Source organism: Podarcis raffonei, chromosome 1 (assembly GCF_027172205.1).
Source record: "Podarcis raffonei isolate rPodRaf1 chromosome 1, rPodRaf1.pri, whole genome shotgun sequence".
In the NCBI taxonomy this organism is placed as follows: domain Eukaryota; kingdom Metazoa; phylum Chordata; class Lepidosauria; order Squamata; family Lacertidae; genus Podarcis; species Podarcis raffonei.
The window spans coordinates 138,524,383-138,542,641 of record NC_070602.1 but is presented as its reverse complement, the minus strand read 5'-3'; the positions used below and the strand labels follow the sequence as shown (position 1 = coordinate 138,542,641).

The 18,259-nt window shown below is 40.6% G+C and overlaps 1 protein-coding gene across 44 annotated transcripts in view; it reads left to right on the top strand.

Annotated features, from left to right (window-relative positions):
* The window catches only part of MAP2 (microtubule associated protein 2), a 221,573-nt gene that overhangs the window by 187,493 nt on the left and 15,821 nt on the right, over positions 1-18,259 (top strand). For 34 of the 44 annotated variants that reach the window (XM_053365105.1, XM_053365085.1, XM_053365096.1 and 31 more), the window contains 3 exons: positions 3,998-4,183; positions 5,167-5,320; positions 8,295-8,638. In XM_053365105.1, coding sequence (XP_053221080.1) covers positions 3,998-4,183; positions 5,167-5,320; positions 8,295-8,638 — 684 coding nt within the window. The remainder of the gene's footprint in view (positions 1-3,997; positions 4,184-5,166; positions 5,321-8,294; positions 8,639-18,259) is intronic. The other 10 variants (XM_053365357.1, XM_053365350.1, XM_053365341.1 and 7 more) reach the window with 1 other exon arrangement.

Below are 18,259 nucleotides of genomic sequence, written 5' to 3'. Positions count from 1 at the left end.
CAGGTTTGAAGGAGAGAGAAGGAAAAATGAAGAAAGACTCATTCCGCTCTCTCTACTTATACCTCTCAACTGTTTAAAAACTCTGGCCACAGCGTGAAAGGAGAGAAGGAGGAACTGTAGATATATGGAATACACTACACATTTTGGCTACTTTCTAAGAAACCAGCACGCATTGTGATTCCTACCTCATCCTGTCTACAGCCTTCCACCTCCCCTGTCCTTTTTTTTCTCCCCTGATGTAAAAGCATGTTCATAGGCAGCAGGGAGGAAAAGAGAAAGGAACAATGAGAGGAAAAATCATGAGGGGAGAGAAAGTAGTATTTGGCTGTGAGGAAATCAATGCAAAAGAGTGGATGGGGTTTGCTTGTGGGGGGTTGAACTGGGTGGCAGTTCATCCATTTATTCAGCTGACAGCCATAGAGTGAGAGAGAACTGTAATTCAAAGTACACCATTCTAACAGGGAGCTATTTCATTGCTGTTTTACAAATAGGTACTCCTGTAAAAAAAGGACATCATAGCTTCTTTCGCTAGTGTGCCGTACAGACAGTTGTCGCCCCACCCCCTTCACATGTTTATCTCTCTGCACAATGAAAATCAACTGGAAAATGGGATGTAGGCTGCTAATTAACAAGTACCTATATATGTTGTTTTAAAGTTTCTGAACTCCATTAAGAATCAATATTGTTAAATGCTTAGAGCCAGAGCCAGATTTGTGATAAATTGATGACTCAATGGAGCAATGTTAATGAAAGTTCTCGCTTGTGTCATTTTGCTGAATTGTTAAAAGAAAATATACACTTTGCAATTCCATTGTCCAAAAATAGAGGTGTTAGCTAACATTAGTCACACTCAGAATGTATCCATTGAAATCAACTGACTTAAGTTTATTGATTTTAATGGGTTTACTCTGAGCATGAGTTACTTGGATATCACCTGTAGTTGTCACCCCTTCTATTTTGAGGTGCGCGAGTATCTCAGTAGTAATATATATATATAATTCCCCTGAGTCCCCAAAGTTTTATTTTAAAAACCTGATATTTCTCGCCCATTTTTAGCATAAACTTTTATTTTGTCTGAGGAAAAATCTTGGGGAACAACCACTGCAAAAAGATTTCCCTTTTTCTAAGTACATTCTCAAATAAATGAGGGGTGTCTTATTTTTTATATATATATAAACAAAACAAAACAAATGGTGCGTTCAGATTGCCAAAAGCTGAACTCCTCCACACTTTCATCTTATGCTGCCACTGCAGGCATTTTTCTCCTGGCCTGACATGAGGTGAGCTGGACTGGAGAGGAAGGTGGCCTAAATCAGCCACCTAAGATGACAGAAGTGACAACATTCAGACCGTCCTACATGCTCCTTTAGTTAGAAAAATTAGGCCCACCTCACCATCTCTCCCTTGCGTGTAAATAGGACAGACCTGTGAATAAAGAAACATGGCTGCTCTGCCCCCTTTAAAGGTTTGGTCCTCTGTGTGTGTGTGTGTGTGTGTGTGTGTGTGTGTGTGTGTTTAACAAAACTTTGGACACCTTATTTAAAGGTCACAACTTTCTAGAACATATTAAATTATGCTCATGTTCAGTCATGTTGAAACAAATTATTGGGCTTTTGGACCACAGAGACTGCCAAGGTACCAATTAACAATGCATAATTAACATATAATTAATGTACAGAATTGCTGCCAAAAGTTGTGGTGCCTTACATGGCTCTAAAGGGGGACAAAGTCTCTTTGCCTTAAATTGCTCCGAAAGGGGATCAAGTCATGGAGGGCAGGCCCCATCCTTCGCTCTTAGCTATGAAGGCTTAACAAAGCCACTTCTTAATAATAATAATAATAATAATAATAATAATAATAATAATAATAATTTATTTGTACCCCGCCCATCTGGCTGGGTTTCCCCAGCCACTCTGGGCGGCTTCCACAAAGACCAAAAATACACTAAGATGTCACACATAAACAGGTCAGAAAACATCATATGGCTTTCTATAGAATCATAGAGTTGGAAGGTTCAACTAGTCCAACCCATTGCAATGCAGGAATCTCAGCTAAAACATCCCTGACAGATGACCATCCAACCTCTGCTTAAAAACCTCCAAGGAAGGAGAGTCCACAACCTTCTGAGGGAGTCCGTTCCACTGTCAAACAGTTCTTGCCTTCAGAAGGTTCTTCCTTATGTTTAGTTGGAATCTCCTTTCTTGTAACTTGAATCCATTGGCTTGAGTCTTACCCTCCAGAGCAGGAGAAAACAAGCTGGCTCCATCTTTTTAAAAATTAGTATGATTTAAAAATTCCAAAAATGTATTGATTATTTAATATTTCAAAAGCTACCTGCAAAATTTCATATTGGGATGTCAATGGGATCAGATTTTTAAAAATTGTACATACATGACTGCATACACATCTCTTCTTCTGTGGATGGCTGGGTGGAAATGAGCCGGACCTGCGTTCTGCATTTGCAGCAATGAGGAAATGAGCTGTACCTGCAAAAACACAGCATGTTTAAAGTGGTGTCTATATATAGATATAGATACATAAAACTGAAATGGGATTCTACTTGATGACTCTGGTGGTGGATAAGTTTTGCTGCTGTTGTTTCTTTAAGACTTTGTCTTCAGTGTTTGTCATTTCATCTGTAGATGTGTGTACATTTTCAGTTTTTGCATTTACATTCTCAAATTCTGTCATCGTCATTGTCCAATATCTTCAGATTTCTACCAACAGAAGTGTTCTGTCATTGACATAAAGAAAATAATACCTAGTAGGAATTTTGACGGGAAAATCGAAAAGTTTTAAAAAATTAATCAACATTTCATCCGCGGCAAGGGAGTTCTTTCAAATTTTATCAGCTTTTATTTAGTAGGCCTAAAGCATAATTGATTTAAACTAGAAAATATGAAATTTAATCCATTTTGGCACTAAAAATCAGAAACACTTCATTTATTTACATTTTTACATATTAAAAATCAGTGTCCACTCCCAAAGTGGTTTGTATGTTAGGTTGTCACTTCTTGTCCATATTTAAAACACACACACACACACACACACACACACACACACACATGTATTTTTGATGCAGCTTCTAGCAATTTGGGCATCCTGAAGATAACAATAACTTGATACTAAATGTTACAATCATTAGTAATAAAGTTTTTTATCAGCCTGGGCCTGGAGGAAGACTGTGGCCCAGTAGGTGGAGCATTTGCTTTGAATGCCCAACTTCAGCCTTTGGTACAGACTCTTCTTACATACCCTCCAACATTCCTCAGATGAAAATAGGGACAGTTCTCACTCTCCCCCAAGTGACCCTCCTTGACCCCCCATATCAAGACTCCTTGCACTCTGTTCTGCTTCCTTTTTCTTCCTGCCCTGGGCAGCCCTGCCCTCTGCCTGCCCCCCAGAACCGGCATGTCACCTGAGGCTGGGCCTTGGCGGCTGCAGCCTCTTCTCCTCCTCACCTGCTTTTCAGGAGGGGCCACGGGATGCTTCCTCTCTGCCACCACCATCACCATTGCTCAGATTAAGCGGTGGCTCATGCTCTAGCAGGGAAAATAGGGACATTTTGAGATCAAATCAGAAGCTTGGGTGGCTTTTGTAATTCCAGGACTGTCCCTGGAAAATCAGGACACTTGGAGATCTCTCAGATAGCGGAGCTGAGATAATCCCATCCTAAGCCATGGAAAGCCACTGCCCGGCAAAGTGGACAGCCTTAGATGAACCAGTGGCCTGACCATATCTTATGCTTATGAACAACAGTAAAAGATCATGTTTGAAATCTGAAAAATATTCCCAATCTCTTTATTCACATTACTTTTTTTAAAAAAAGCAATAAAACAGCCTCATTTATACATGTGTACCTTAGGATATGCACACATGGTGATTTTTTAAAAAGAAGTTTTGTTTTGCAGTTTGTTTTCCATATTGCATGCATTTTCTGTTTACACCATTGTCCACGTTCACGTTGTGTTCCTTCTGTTTGTTTTCTCATGACTAGGCTTCTTCCTTGTCAAAGATTCCTGCCTCAAAGGTTAGAGCAAAGTCATTGCTTCCTCCAAGACCCAGCTCAGCTTGTTCATTAACTTCTACTAAAAAAGCTGTGCTTGATGCAGACCATTATCTTGCCAGGCCCTCTTCCGCAGGCCCAAGAGACTGCTTGCCATATTCAGAAACAGATGCTCAGGTAAGGCAGCAGAGTAAATGTAGTCAGTGATAGCAAAGAAAGGGCCAGAGGTGGATTCTGACCTGTTTGCTTACACTCTCTTCCCCTTGCCCTTCTCCTGAACACAAATAGTTCACACTGACAAAAGAGCTGTAGAGCAGGAGTGAACAAACTTCCCCCTGTTGAATTCAAGAAAAAACACTGTCAGATATTGCCTTTCCTATTACAGGACCCATAATTAGCTCCTATCCTGAACTGGAATGCTTCCCTTCCCAGGGTTTCATTAAAACCCTAGGAATCCATCCATTATAAATCCAATTTAGGCTGGAGAAACATTATACTTTTCAGTGCTGGAGGTAGTGTGTTCAGTTATTATTGCCCCAGGTAAGCAAGTTTTGCAAACTTTAAAACATTTTAAAACATTTTTTCTCAAAAACACGCAAGCACCATTTGATTAAGGGCAACTGTTGCCAAAGAAATGCATGCACGCAAAAAGGCAGTGATGTCTCTGTTATACCACTTTAACCACTCTTAAAAACTGTTAGTTGGTTCAAACCAAAGTTCACAAACCTAATAAGCTTTTTGCCATAAGACTACAATAGGATGAGGCCTAAATATTACAGGTGGGGGTGTCCTTTTGACTTTTCGCTGCAGACTTGAGACTGATACTAGTGTAGTCATAGCCAAACTAAAATCAGCTATGCTCCCCTACCCCAGCCTGCCAAATTACTCAGTTTTGCCTGTATCATCTCACTTTGGTATGCTGTAAGCAAAGTTAAATCCATGTTGGATCCCCTCTGGAGGTAATAATCTCACCTCTAGGTGCATGGGGGCTGGAAATTAATCTGTCTAGGCTTGATCTGATCTTCCTTACCTTGACATAGTTTGAAGCTCTTGCTGGGGAGAAACTGCTGGAAAATTAAATGTCATCACAACAACTGCATTTTACCCGTTTTTTAAAAAAATTAAAAGTAAAAAAACCCAATTTATATTGTTTCTCCTAGGACGGTGTAACCAAGAGTCCAGAAAAGCGTTCCTCTTTACCAAGACCTTCCTCTATTCTACCCACCCGGAGGGGCCTGTCAGGAGACAGAGAACGAGATGAAAATTCTTTCTCCCTGAACAGCACCATCTCTTCATCAATGCGACGGACCACCAGTAGGTTTCTGTACCCTCTAACTCCCCCTCCACATTTTCTTTAGCCTGCAGGTGCACTTTGTGTGAATCTCTTGAGGTCTCTGTGCATATCAAAATGATACAGTATAATACACCCTCTTATACTATTTACAAATTACAACAGAAAAAATGTATGCTGGTCGCCAGAGTTTTGTACATACAATTTACACACTCTCATATCCCCCTCTACTCTTACCCCGAAGCTCTTGCTTCTGATCGGCAAGCCCTAGGCTCTGTGGTTTAACCCACAGCGCCACCCGCGTCCCTTAGCCTCTTGCTAAATACATGCTAAAATGACATTGGCATTATTTTACTCACTTGCCTTTCTGCTCTCATAACAGAGTTATGGTCAACATGTTTTAAAACAGATCCAGTTTGGTAAAGTTGTTCAGTTGCCTTAAGCAAAGGAGCTTTAGAAAAACATTCCTTTTCCTTTTCTGTGCTATTTACTCTCATTAACTAAAGTGAAGATTCATTGAAAAATACGCAGACCTACAAACCTTGCTGCGGCACAGGAATCAAAGTACTGCTTGTACATAAGCAGGGATCTCTTACATACTGCCATCCAAGCAATCTCGTATCAAGGATGGATAACCTATTGCCCAACTACTACTCCCATCATCCTGTACCATTGGCTCCTCTGCCTGGGGTTGATGGGAGCTCAAGTCCGTCCGTCCCCCCAAAAAAATCTAGAATTCTTCATCTCTGTTTTATTGCTTTGATAGGTTCCTCCGTTTCCCCCACAGCAGATTATTTTTGTGTTTTACATTACTAGCAGATTTTGCTAAGTCAGATAAAGCATCCTGTTAATTTCCATTTCTAGGCCACCCATCAACCAAATATAATACATATAAGAGAATTTGTTTTAACCTGGAAAAGCAACAATGAATGCCCACATTGGACAAGTGAATTATGAGGACATGGGAGTTAGTAAATATGGTTAAATTAACTAAGATAATTAAAAGGAGGGAGATTAGACAATTGTTTACTGAAAGTTGGAGCATGTTTGTAGTGTATTGGTGTAAGAATAAGACACAAGAAAATGTTCAGTCCTGCTGTTAGAAACCTTGTAAATACTAGTGCGTGTATAATGATTATTTAGTAGTGAAGAGTGGGGAAACATCCTTTATTTTCAACCAAGTTTTAGTCAGAGTAGACCCATAGAAATGAATGGCTATGACTAACAAATTAATTTCACTGACTCTACTCTGAGAAGAAGTTAGGTTCTTATTTATATTCCTTTGAGGATATTAAATTAACCTTGTAAGGAGTTTAAGATCTACTTAGGCCACATTCTTGTTGAATTCGCAAGAATAAAGAGAGAGGTAGATAGTCTTTAAAAATATATTAATATATTATTTAGTTATTTCATAAAATTTATACACCACTTAATTGTAAAAAACCTCAAAGTGGTTTACAAAAAAAGATAAAACCATAAAATCAAGAAAAAATTATAACCACACTTTAAAACATAGAAGTGTTAAAATACTAAAATACTAAAACAGGTTAAAATTACCTCAACTATGGGCTTATCCACACAACCTCTGCTTTATGCAGGGGAAATCTGAAGGTTTCTGCCCCAGATTGTTGTTTATTCCGATTTATCACTAAAGAGCAGGTTTTCCCTGGGGAAGGAGCGGGACAAGGAGAAAACCACTTGGATAAGTAGAAGTATGGGTGAGCCCCTTCTAATAACCTGGGTGGGCTTGTCTGTGCAATAATGTTTTGAATAGGTCTCAAAATAGTACAGTGAAGGCGTCTGCTTGATCTCAATAGGCAGGGAGTTCCAAAGTGCAGGTGCTGCTGCACTAAATGATCGAGGTCTTACAGGTGCTGAACAAGTACTATGTGGCACCTGTAGTCGTGCAAATTCCATTGATCAAAGTGGTTGAGTAGGCACATGTGAGGTAAGGTGATCTCAAACTTAATCCATTCCGGAAGTCCGTTCCAAAACCAAAGCACTCCAAAACCAAGGCAAGCTTTCCCATAGAAAATAATGCAAAATGGATTAATCCGTTTTAAAAACAACCCCTAAAACAGCAATTTTACATGAATTTTACTATCTAACGAGACCATTAATCCATAAAATGAAAGCAATAAACAATGTACTGCAGTCACATAATCAATCAATCAATCAGCAGCTGAACTGGGTTCCATACAGTCACAAAAACAAAACAAAAGAGCCGCAAAAACAAAAACACAAAATAAATAGCGAAAACAGACAGATCTCAGCTTAACACTCAAAATGGAAGTGTGGCACTCAAAACGGAATTGTAACAGTCAAAGAGAGCACGTTCAGCTTCCGAGAAAAGTTTGCAAACCTGAAGACTTACTTCCAGGTTTGCGGTCTTTCGGTTCCAAGTTGTTTTAGTACCAAGGCATTTGAGAACCAAGGTACCACTGTATCTGTATGATATTAAATAATAATACAAAAAATGAGGGAATTCAGTAGAATTTACCGGCCAGAATATACAAATACAACTAAATCACTAAAACAGTATCAGTACAAATGACACAAACATTCAAAACCCATAGATGAAATGAAATGGGTAGGTAAGCAGGCAGGCAGGTAAAGCAAGCTAGGAAAAATGGGCAAGCAGGGGTGATGCAGTCCCACACAGGATGGTACCATATGTCTGCAAAATGTTCAGGTCAGCAGTAATACGTGTATTCTTTTATAATAGATTTCTCCGTAAGCCTGTGATCTACGAACCATGCAATAATTATTTTAGTATCTCTAACCTTGTTGGTTTTAAATTACCTTCTTTGAACATTAACTGATTTGAATATCATAGTGCTCTCATTTAGCAAGTTATTGCTCATTCTCAGGTTTCTTTATGGCCTTCAGAAACACGGCAGAGTGAATAATCTGCAAGGTGCCCTCATGAAATATAAGATAGATGTCCTCTGCTCCATGAAAATATCAGCAACATGGTTTAATTTTCCCCCAATACAGGATCAGAGCCTATTCGAAGCCGAACAGGAAAGAGTGGCACATCAACCCCAACTACACCGGGTTCCACCGCCATAACTCCTGGGACACCACCTAGCTATTCCTCCCGTACCCCGGGCACTCCTGGGACCCCCAGCTACCCCAGAACCCCCCATACACCAGGTACTCCCAAATCTGGTATTCTGGTGTCCACTGAGAAGAAAGTTGCCATCATACGCACACCTCCAAAATCTCCAGCTACCCCGAAGCAACTACGGCTCATTAACCAGCCTCTCCCTGATCTCAAGAATGTCAGGTCCAAAATTGGGTCAACAGAGAACATCAGATATCAGCCTAAAGGGGGACAGGTAAGGCTTCTGTTCCAATAACAGCATTATCACTGGAAGCAGAATGCAGAGGAGTAAAGGCCTGGAGTGGAGAAGGTAGATACAAATGCGGATCTCTTCCTTCAAATCTCCTTACCAAGAGGGATGGAAACTTGTCAGTTCTGGGGTTTTAACAAAGCCTTTTTAGGTTAGGGCTTTTTTGGAGAGGGGGGTATGTTTTTATCAAATGTACTACTGCTGCTTTTTGTGAACTGAACAAACATATTTTTAAAACAACTATAATTTTATCTTTTTTATATCATTGAAGTGCTTCTGAATGAAAAAATGCCTGTTATATATATTTGTTACATGCCATCGGAATATTTTTGTATTAAGGCAAGGGCCAGATAAGAGGAGCAGCTACCTGGTGTATTTACAAAACAGAGCCTTAGAAAGCCCAGTCAAGCAAAGCAAATAAATGTTCAATAATATAATATTATTTTAATTAAATGTGGATAGGTCAGTTCCTTCAAATACTGCAGTTGTAAAGTGCACCCCAATAATTCAGACTCCAATCCTAAACATACTTACTTACTAGTGAGTAAGGTCCACTGCAAACTGTGGGAACTCTCAAGTAAAAATGATTAGGATTGCTCAATAGGTAAATTGCATTCTTTATTAGATCAAACTTTTATGTTTTAGTATTTTGTGTTTTAATACTGTGTGAAAACACAGTCGCTGAAAATGATTTGCATTGAAGGAAAGGTGACAGAATGGGCAGGATTAGCCAGGATCCATTCCAGATCACTGTGCTTCTCCATGAAACTTGCATGTGGTTCTATATGGTAGCAATATCTGTTTATCTATTTGTAAAATGTGTCATGATCCCTGCATCTGGCCCCTCATACTACACTGTGTAAGGTACAAAAAAGGGAATGGAGGTACAATCTGACCCTTCCCAGGGTGAGGCTATAACCCTCCAAGTCTGAGGAAAGTGGGAAAGCTGAGTCCTGAGTAGTATCCACGTCTGCTCCGCAGCGTACAAATCAGTGACTACAAGATCGACAAAGGCCTTTTAAGTCAGCATAGGCACTTCCACAAGGAAGCAGAGCCAACTTGGCTCTTGCTAGCCTACATGAGGCCACAGCTCTCTACAGATGTAGCATGATCAATAGCTCAGGCTCCTGACTGCTTTGGGTAGACTTTGCCTGGACTTGCCTGCTTCAAAGGGGTTCTGCTTGTTACTACCACTGTGTGAGCCTCATGGAACAGGAATAGTGGGATGTTCATGTGTGGGGATTCTAAACACCTAAATGTGGAGGGCTGGAAAGTAGATTCTTCCAATAATAGAGACCTTGTATTCTTGTAGAAAAAGTGGCAGGAGGGTGGAACAAGCCTCCAAAATTGCCCTGGGTGTGGGATGTCTATCCTTCCCTCATACTGCCAAGAAACAACCCCAGCAACAAAGGAGCGTGCATAGTGCTTGAATGTGCAGGGGAAGGCCAAAGAGAAGTGTGTGAGGATATGATGATTCTGAGAGAGTTTTCCCTGTGTCTAAAAGCTCTGGCGTCATGACAACTGGCTCCCCCAAGTATTCTCACCAATTAAGCATTAAAGAGCAGGTTTTACAGGGGAAAGTGGTGCAGCAAAGGCAAAACCACTCAGCCCCATGCTTTCTAGGCCTGGGACAAATAGAAAGTAGACACGCCCTAAGTCTCCTCTCACCATTAGCAGGGTGCCTATGACACCAGAGCCTAGTTCTCACTGAGGTCCTCTATACATGGTTGAGTACAGAGTGCATCTTCCATGTTGGCATTGAGTAACTACAGGTTAGAGGGGAAGCCTTCAAGGCCACACCATTTTATTTCCGGGAAGACTTGAACCTCTGTCATCTCTCTTCTAGAAAGTAAGTCCAACCCAGAAGGATGTAGTAGCAATACCTCAGTTTTACTTCTCCTATATCATTTCTGGCTGGGGCTCTTGTAGCTGTTGGAATGAACTGCTTTCTACAGTCTGCTTTATGCAAGTCAGTTTATGGAAACAAATAGAAGGCAGCTGGAGTTTCATAACCTGAGCTTAAATTGCCATGCTGAGTGTAATAACTCCAGGAGGAGGAAGGAGCGGAAAACCCTGAACATAAGCAAGTATGACAGGAAAATTACTGAAAGGGTATAGATATCCGGCCCTAAAGTGTCATTTGGAGATAGATTTTCTCCTTTTACCGGAGGCATCTGTTAACCTAGTAGCTGAGAGTCCATCCTTGGCTTGCAGCTGTCCTGGGGAGCAGAGTTGCACTGTGACAGCACCATGCTCTGGAGGTGCTTACACAGAGAGCAGCAGGAGGTGTCTGAATGTTAAATAAATCAAAGTAGAAATACAGAGTTGTAAAGGTCTCATTAGAAACTCATCAGCTAACAAATCCATTTAAAATCATGTCTTTACCCACCCAACCACTTCTGCCACATTTTTTTAACAAGCGGAAGATACCACCTGAAGATGAGATTTCAAACTTTGTAATGATCCTCTCTAACAGAACTTGATGGGAGCATTTTTCACATTGTGCTTTGTGACAAAACAGGCAGATGTACTTAGGTATAGTGGCATATAAATCCGTAACAGTAGGTTGCTTTAAGTTCCCTTTATCCCCTGGACAGGGAATCCTGCTTACATTGGCTGGCTGTAACTCACATAGTGGGAAAGAGAGAGACAATTTCTAAGCTGCCACTGTTACATAGTAGGAAATATCTCCTTGCTCAGAGCCAGACTATATTACCATCCAAATCACATGGTTTACCTCTTGCTGGATTGTGCGTCACTTGAGAGTGTGAGTTGAGGATTGCCTGTTTGAATGGTCCCCAGCATTGAAATCCCATTGCCCTCGTCACTCTGACATCCTAGCTATCTTCATGCAGATAATGTTGTATTCAAAAACCAATCAGACCCTACTCCAGTATTCTGCAGTTGTACACCTCAGCAAAAGGCGCACTATGTGATTCAGCTGAGCATGACTATTGCGACTTTGTACATAGCAAGTAAAATGGGACAGGAGAGACCAAAGAGAATATTGCACTTTCCCTCGTCTCCTTGGGGAATCGTACCTCACACTGTGGCATTGCAGCCAAGCTTACAATTTGTGCCTCCAGAAGTTTTTAATTGGTTTTATATGGGGCTAAAAGCCAAGGAGGCTGTACATCTTGTGATCTTAAACAGGAGAGAACTGCCTGTTTTCCTTCTTAAGGGGTTGCTGGGTAAAAATATTCAATTCTTGGCAAAATTCTAAGGCTGCTTGCTCTTGGGCATGTCTGATAGGTTTCAGAAGTAATTTAGCATGCTATCCGTCAGGAACAGAAAACACTGCAGGGAAGGGCATTCAGAAGCAACCTGGCGGCATGAATGATTTGCAAGATGTCCCAAGGAATGTAACTGGGAATTTTTGCAACGTGTGCCAAGCCTTATTTTATCTTTATTTCCCTCCCACTCCTCCTTGTTATGGAAATGAAGAGATGTGTCTCAATGCACTACTAATTCCAAAGAAGAAAATGTATCCCATCAGTGGAATATGCTTATTTTCATTGAGAGATCTGTGAGCTAAACAAAACCTCTAGAGATAACAAATCCCACTATGGGGATCTGTTATGAGGATTGCCCTTCATATGTTAACAGGACAGTAGCAGAAACTGTGCTGTACAAGCTTGTGTGGCGAAAAGAACACTTTCCCTATTATAAAAGATATCGCCTATCTCTCCATCTGGTAGTGTAAATGACACCAGTGCCTGCCAATCTGCAAACGTTTTCATATTAGTACAGAGAATTGGCTACAAGGCAGCTGACACTGCCAAAGATGATGCTACAATACCAGGTCTTCCTCAGACCCAGATTCTCATATTAATCACAGCAACAACTCATATCCACAAGTTTTCAGAAGTGGCCAAAAATGTGTTCAAAGGATTGCCAATGTGAGAATGAACCCTGGATTTTTAAGAATCAAGACGTGCAGTTACTGCTGAAAACAGCAACTGTGCATTTAGCTGCACCGTCTTCCTCTATAACAATGGCTTGTGGAACTTAGCTGTACCCTGACATCACAGTGCTTTGTGTTTCCCACTCCTCAGCAGCAGCCAATGATGTGCAGTGGAGTTTGGGAAAGACAGAATATCATGTAGGGAGATGGTTGCTGATGTCATCTTAGCATAACATCTAGTTGGCCTTTTAGCATGATGTTTCCTTTGGCTTGGGATATGTGAGGGACTTATTTGGTACAAGTGATACACTCAGTTGCCATTGATGTCCCTCAAGCAAGAGATTAGAATATATGGATTTGTATCAGTCTATGGTTCGTGTAGCCTGGCTTTGGTTCTCTAGGGTGTTCAGTTCAGTTCGAAGGCCAGGACAAAATCCTCCAGAGTGTCAGGCAGAGGCCTTTCACATCACCTGCTCCCTGATCCTTTGAATGGCAGATGTTGAAGACTGAACATAGAATCTTGTAGTACCTTAACCTTTGAAGCCACCCTACTCTCCCTGAGCTACTTTCAATTTATAGCTAGAGTGGAATGGAAATGGACCTGTCATTTGAAATGAACAATACTAATACTTAGCAGTTATTGGGCACATATCAGTGCCCAAAGCATTTCACAAAGAGCCATGGTGGTGTTGTTGTTAATAGTGCTGGGAGACCCAAGTTCAAAGCCCTCAGGAAGCTACAAAACTCACTAGTTGACCTTGGGCCAGGCACCTTTTCACAGCCTAATGCCATTGAGCTTCCTGAAGGAAAGACCACATAGAAACACGATGATAACAATACACTGTCACCAAGACTTGCAAGTTCTGTCAGGGAGGTCAGTTTTATAATTCCCATATTGCAAAGCCCAAGAGGTGGCTTTGTAGTTGAGGTGAGATGTGAACTGGGCACTTCCCAGGGGATTACTCTTTTACCTGGTCAAACCAGACTTCAGGAAACCAATTGAGTGTGATTAACTAAATCTTTTCAGAAGCTTTAGAAATATAGTCTATCTGTATAATGACTGGGGCCTATGCCTGGGGGTTCAGCCCAGACTTCCTTGCCTGCATTGCTGCAGTCTTATCTATCTATCTATCATCTATCTATCTATCTATCTATCTATCTCTATCTATCTATCTATCTATCTATCTATCTATCTAATGGGTTTTTTCTATGTGCATACTAAACTTAAAAGTTCCACTGCCTGTGTCATATCCTATATACTTCAAAGGGAATTTGGAGTGAAGAAAGATGGCAGAATTGGTCCCCTAGGGACTGAATTATTGTTGAAAGTTATGCACACATATGCAGAGGATAATAGCCTCTGAGGTATACATGAATTTTCATAAACCTTTCAGGAAATTGCATATAATCAGCCTCATAACTCCAGTTGCATAAGATGTCATGAGCACAGGAAGGAAGTAACCTAGTGAAAGAAGCACAGGAGGAAAAAAAAACTTTAAACACTGCATCCCCCCCCCCCCAGCATTGGTTTTATATAGTAGAATGTTTTGAAGGCTTAACTGTGGATTGGAGTATATGGTCTAAGAATAAAGTGCAGGGTGGCTTGCAATATCATTAAAATGCAAGAGATAGACCATAGTACACTAGTTATTAGCAAAAGTGTACAAAGGTTTTCTCTTCCCTAGTTCTCCAGCTGCCACTCTGCAACTGAAAACTCCAGGCCTTGAACTGGCAGTTGAAAAATTCGGGTGTTTGTCTCTCACTGAGAAACTGCTATAGCCCCTGACCCTCACAGATTCTGGCTCCAGTGGCGGATGTAGGAAGCACAGAGGTAGCAAAGGTGCTAGAACCTTCCACCCCTTCCTGCAAGTCCTCAGATGTTCCAACCACCACTGTGCTGCTGAATCTCTGAGCCACAGCAGGTGCCCAAAGAAATAATCTTGGTCCAGAAAGGTTGCTGAAGCAGCTTGATGTTAAGCCCCTCACAGGCCAGGACTCCCCCAACCCCCAGGCGATGGCTGCTACTGCTTCTGGCTCTAGTTGCAGGTGCAGGAGATGCACTGGATTCTGCTGAGAAGTCAGCTGAGAATTGAGAATAGGGTGCAAAAGCTGGAAAGCTTTTAAATAAGCTCTTTATGAACTTTGATACTTTAGGGTGAGTTCTTTTACAGGGGCAGGTAAGAATCAAACGCTAGGGAACTATGCTGTAAAAATGGATCTCAGGCTTTGGAACAGGATGTGAGACAAAATGGGGCATCTAACAATAAATTTGTGGGTGTGGTGACTCCAAGGGCTGCAATTGGCCAACAACTGGGCCTGATGTAGGCCAAGCCCTTGGCCAGCAAGAATTCCTGTCCAGATGAAAATGAGGAGATAAAGGCCTGAATCACGCAGGTTTCATTCAGACTCGTAGGTCGGAGCTGAGATGGAAAAGAACCTTTCCTGTGTGCCTCTGCCATGCCAGTTGAAGAGCTTGCTGTATTTCTAAATCAAGGGGCACTGTATTTCTAAATCAGGCTTTCACAAGACCTTGCAGCAGTTTGGACTTTCTGTGCCCCTTGAATCTGCATTTGTGGAGCAAATTCTTCCTCTTGACCACTGCTCAGAGGTGTTGCCGATTCCTTGCTGCTGGCAACAGGCAGGCTGGAGAGAAATTGGGAAGGGGTTTTTGTTATCCATCTGACTCACACTTCTCCAGGAATTAGATCCAGGGTTCATGTTTGAGGGTCAGTGCTCTCCTGTCAAGGTTTTTAAAATAACCAAATCACCTAAAATAACATACACAACTGTTCAAAAATCTTATGACATTTGCCTTGGCCATTCCAGTCATCAGCTGTTAAGTTTGCAAGGGTTTGGATTCAATGACCCTCAAGGTCCCTTCCAACTCTACAGTTCTATGATTCTATGATTAATCTCCATCCATAAAAGAAAGGATACAAAAACCTCAGAACAGACATTTGCTAGTGATAAGACAATAGCCACATATGATAAACTACTGCAGTTACAAATGACTGCATATATGAGAAGAGTACCACAGCACAGTCTTTCACATTCGACATTTCCATTTTAGTTTATGGCACTTGTATTATTTCACATCTGTGTTGCCTGAAAATATAGATGTTGCAATGCCACTGTTGCATTGTTATTAAGAAGGGCAAATTTCTACTTCAGATTATTGGGGAGGAAAGGCCATGGGTCAGTGGTAAAGCATTTGTAATAAACTTACCTTTTAGTGGGGCAGCATCTACACATTGGAACTCCCTGCTTATTTGCATCAGGCAAGACGCCTTCACTGTACTCTCTTTGTCACTTGCTAAAAACATTTTTGTTTACTTAAGCCTAGCCAGATATGTAGAATGTTGAAATGTGTTTCAATCTGCTTTTTGGCTTATTCATTATTTTAATAATTCCTTTTAAACATCGCCCATTGGCAGAGTCCTTTGTATGTCACCATTAGCCCGCTTCCTTATCTTTCATCTTGCTCTTCGGCATGAAGTATAGAAGGCAGAATGTGCTTGTTCACGTTTCCATGCAATTTCATAAGCCCCTTCGACTGCTAGGGAAACCTTATTGTGTGTTACAATTTTTAAAAATACAGAAAGAGAATGCAGTCAGTGCATGTTAATGTGCAATCACACAATTTTCATGAAAGTTGTTTGTTTCTTCTTGGCAATTGGGAAGGTGTTAAGTAAAAGCAATCTGTATCTAGCAGATAAAATGCTAGCTTGTAAACTTGAGAAGAAGAATATTATCCCAGCCATAAAATGTGGAAAGCATAATTACAATAGAACAATAGAAAGAAGTCAAGGAGGGAGGGAGGGAGGGAGGGAGGGAGGGAGGGAGATGTTATTTCCTATTTGAAAAGCTCTCACACCAAGTCTTCCACCTGCTTCTTGTACTCATGGAAGCTTGAATAGTCTTTTGTTGTTTCGATGGAGGCTGCTTTTCAAATGGAAGTTTTGTAGACAATCCAATGATACACATGAAATATAAGTGGTGCTCTTCATTGTATACTGTATCAATTATATTGTCTGCTCCATCAGCTTCTTTTTGGCACCTGCTAAAGGTCCTCTGACTCCCCTTCCTTTCTGGAGTAAGAGCTTAGAACAGTGGCTCTCAAAGGGTGTAGCAGGAGAGGATGGCAATTGTGGTGGGAAGATTCAAGGACAATCAAAGAAACATTTACCGTATTTTTTGCTCTATAAGACTCACTTTTTTCCTCCTAAAAAGTAAGGGGAAATGTGTGTGCATCTTATGGGGCGAATGCAGGCTGCACAGCTATCCCAGAAGCCAGAACAGCAAGAGGGATTGCTGCTTTCACTGTGCAGAGATCCCTCTTGCTGTTCTGGCTTCTGAGATTCAGAATATTTTTTTTCTTGTTTTCCTCCTCCAAAAACTAGGTGCGTCTTGTGGCCTGGTGCGTCTTATAGAGCGAAAAATATGGTAAATATTTTAGGGTAGTATGGTATAGGGTCCAGGGTTGTAAAGACTGCAGAGAGAAAAATTGGGTGCACTCTTCCCACCTTGGATCAAATCTATGCTTCCAGGTGTCATAAGAAAGCTGCAGAGATAGCACAGGATAGCGCGCACCCTAGAAATGATCTCTTTCAGCTTCTGCCTTCTGGAAGAAGGTACAGGGTTATAAAGACTAGGACTAGCTGCCTGAGAAACAGTTTCTACCCAAATGCGATTCTGGTTTTATTTTTTATTTTTTAAATAATTTTTATTGAATGATTTTATGTTACAAAAAACAATACAACCATACTACCACTAAATATAATTAAGAAATAAAAATTACATACATCAGTATTTAGTTTGTTATTTATCATCTTATTTCCTCCCAAACATTCCATACAAAAACACACATATGTGCAGACACCCGCATACCCACACCCGCACACAAAATGATAATAATGAAAGTAAATATTTTTCCCCCTTTTATCTTCCAAAATCTTTTCTTCAACTTTGACTTCCTGTCAAGTCCCTTTACATATATTTTATCTTACAATCGAATGTACACAAAACAATAAACCTTTCTATATAAATTTTCCAATACAATCTGAAAACATAATAAATCCTTAATTGTTGTCCACCTCCTTTTAGTTCCTTTATCACTTGAATGCTAGCATGGAGTCAAAACTATTATTGTATTTTTGAACATATCTTCTATAACCATCCAATTTTTCTGCAAATTTTTGCTTTGAGTTTCCTCTGAGTTTACTAGTCAATTGAGCCGTCTCCACCAATTCCTGTAATTTGATTTGCCAATCTGTTATTTTTGGAGCCTCGTGATCTTTCCATCCCTTGGCAACAAGTATACGAGCCACTGCGGTTGCATACAAGAATACCTCTCTTAGATTTTTTGGGATCTCTTTATCTAAAATACTTAATAGAAATGCCACCTTTTTTTAGTAAAAGTTATCCCCATCATCTTTTTTAATTCATCGTATATTTTGCAATTTGTAAAGAGGATGAAATCAGTATTGGGGTAGATCTCTTTGCTACCAAGAAAGTATTCTTTTTAAAAAAATATTTTTTATTAGTAATTTCAACATAACATTTTATCAAAGAACATATCCTTAAATTCCCCCCTATTTTCCCTTCCCCCTCCCCCAAACATAACCCCCTCCCCCCCCAGACTTCCCTCAGCTCCTCTCTCTGGTTTATCAATATATGTTATTTTCTGCATGTTACAAAACTGT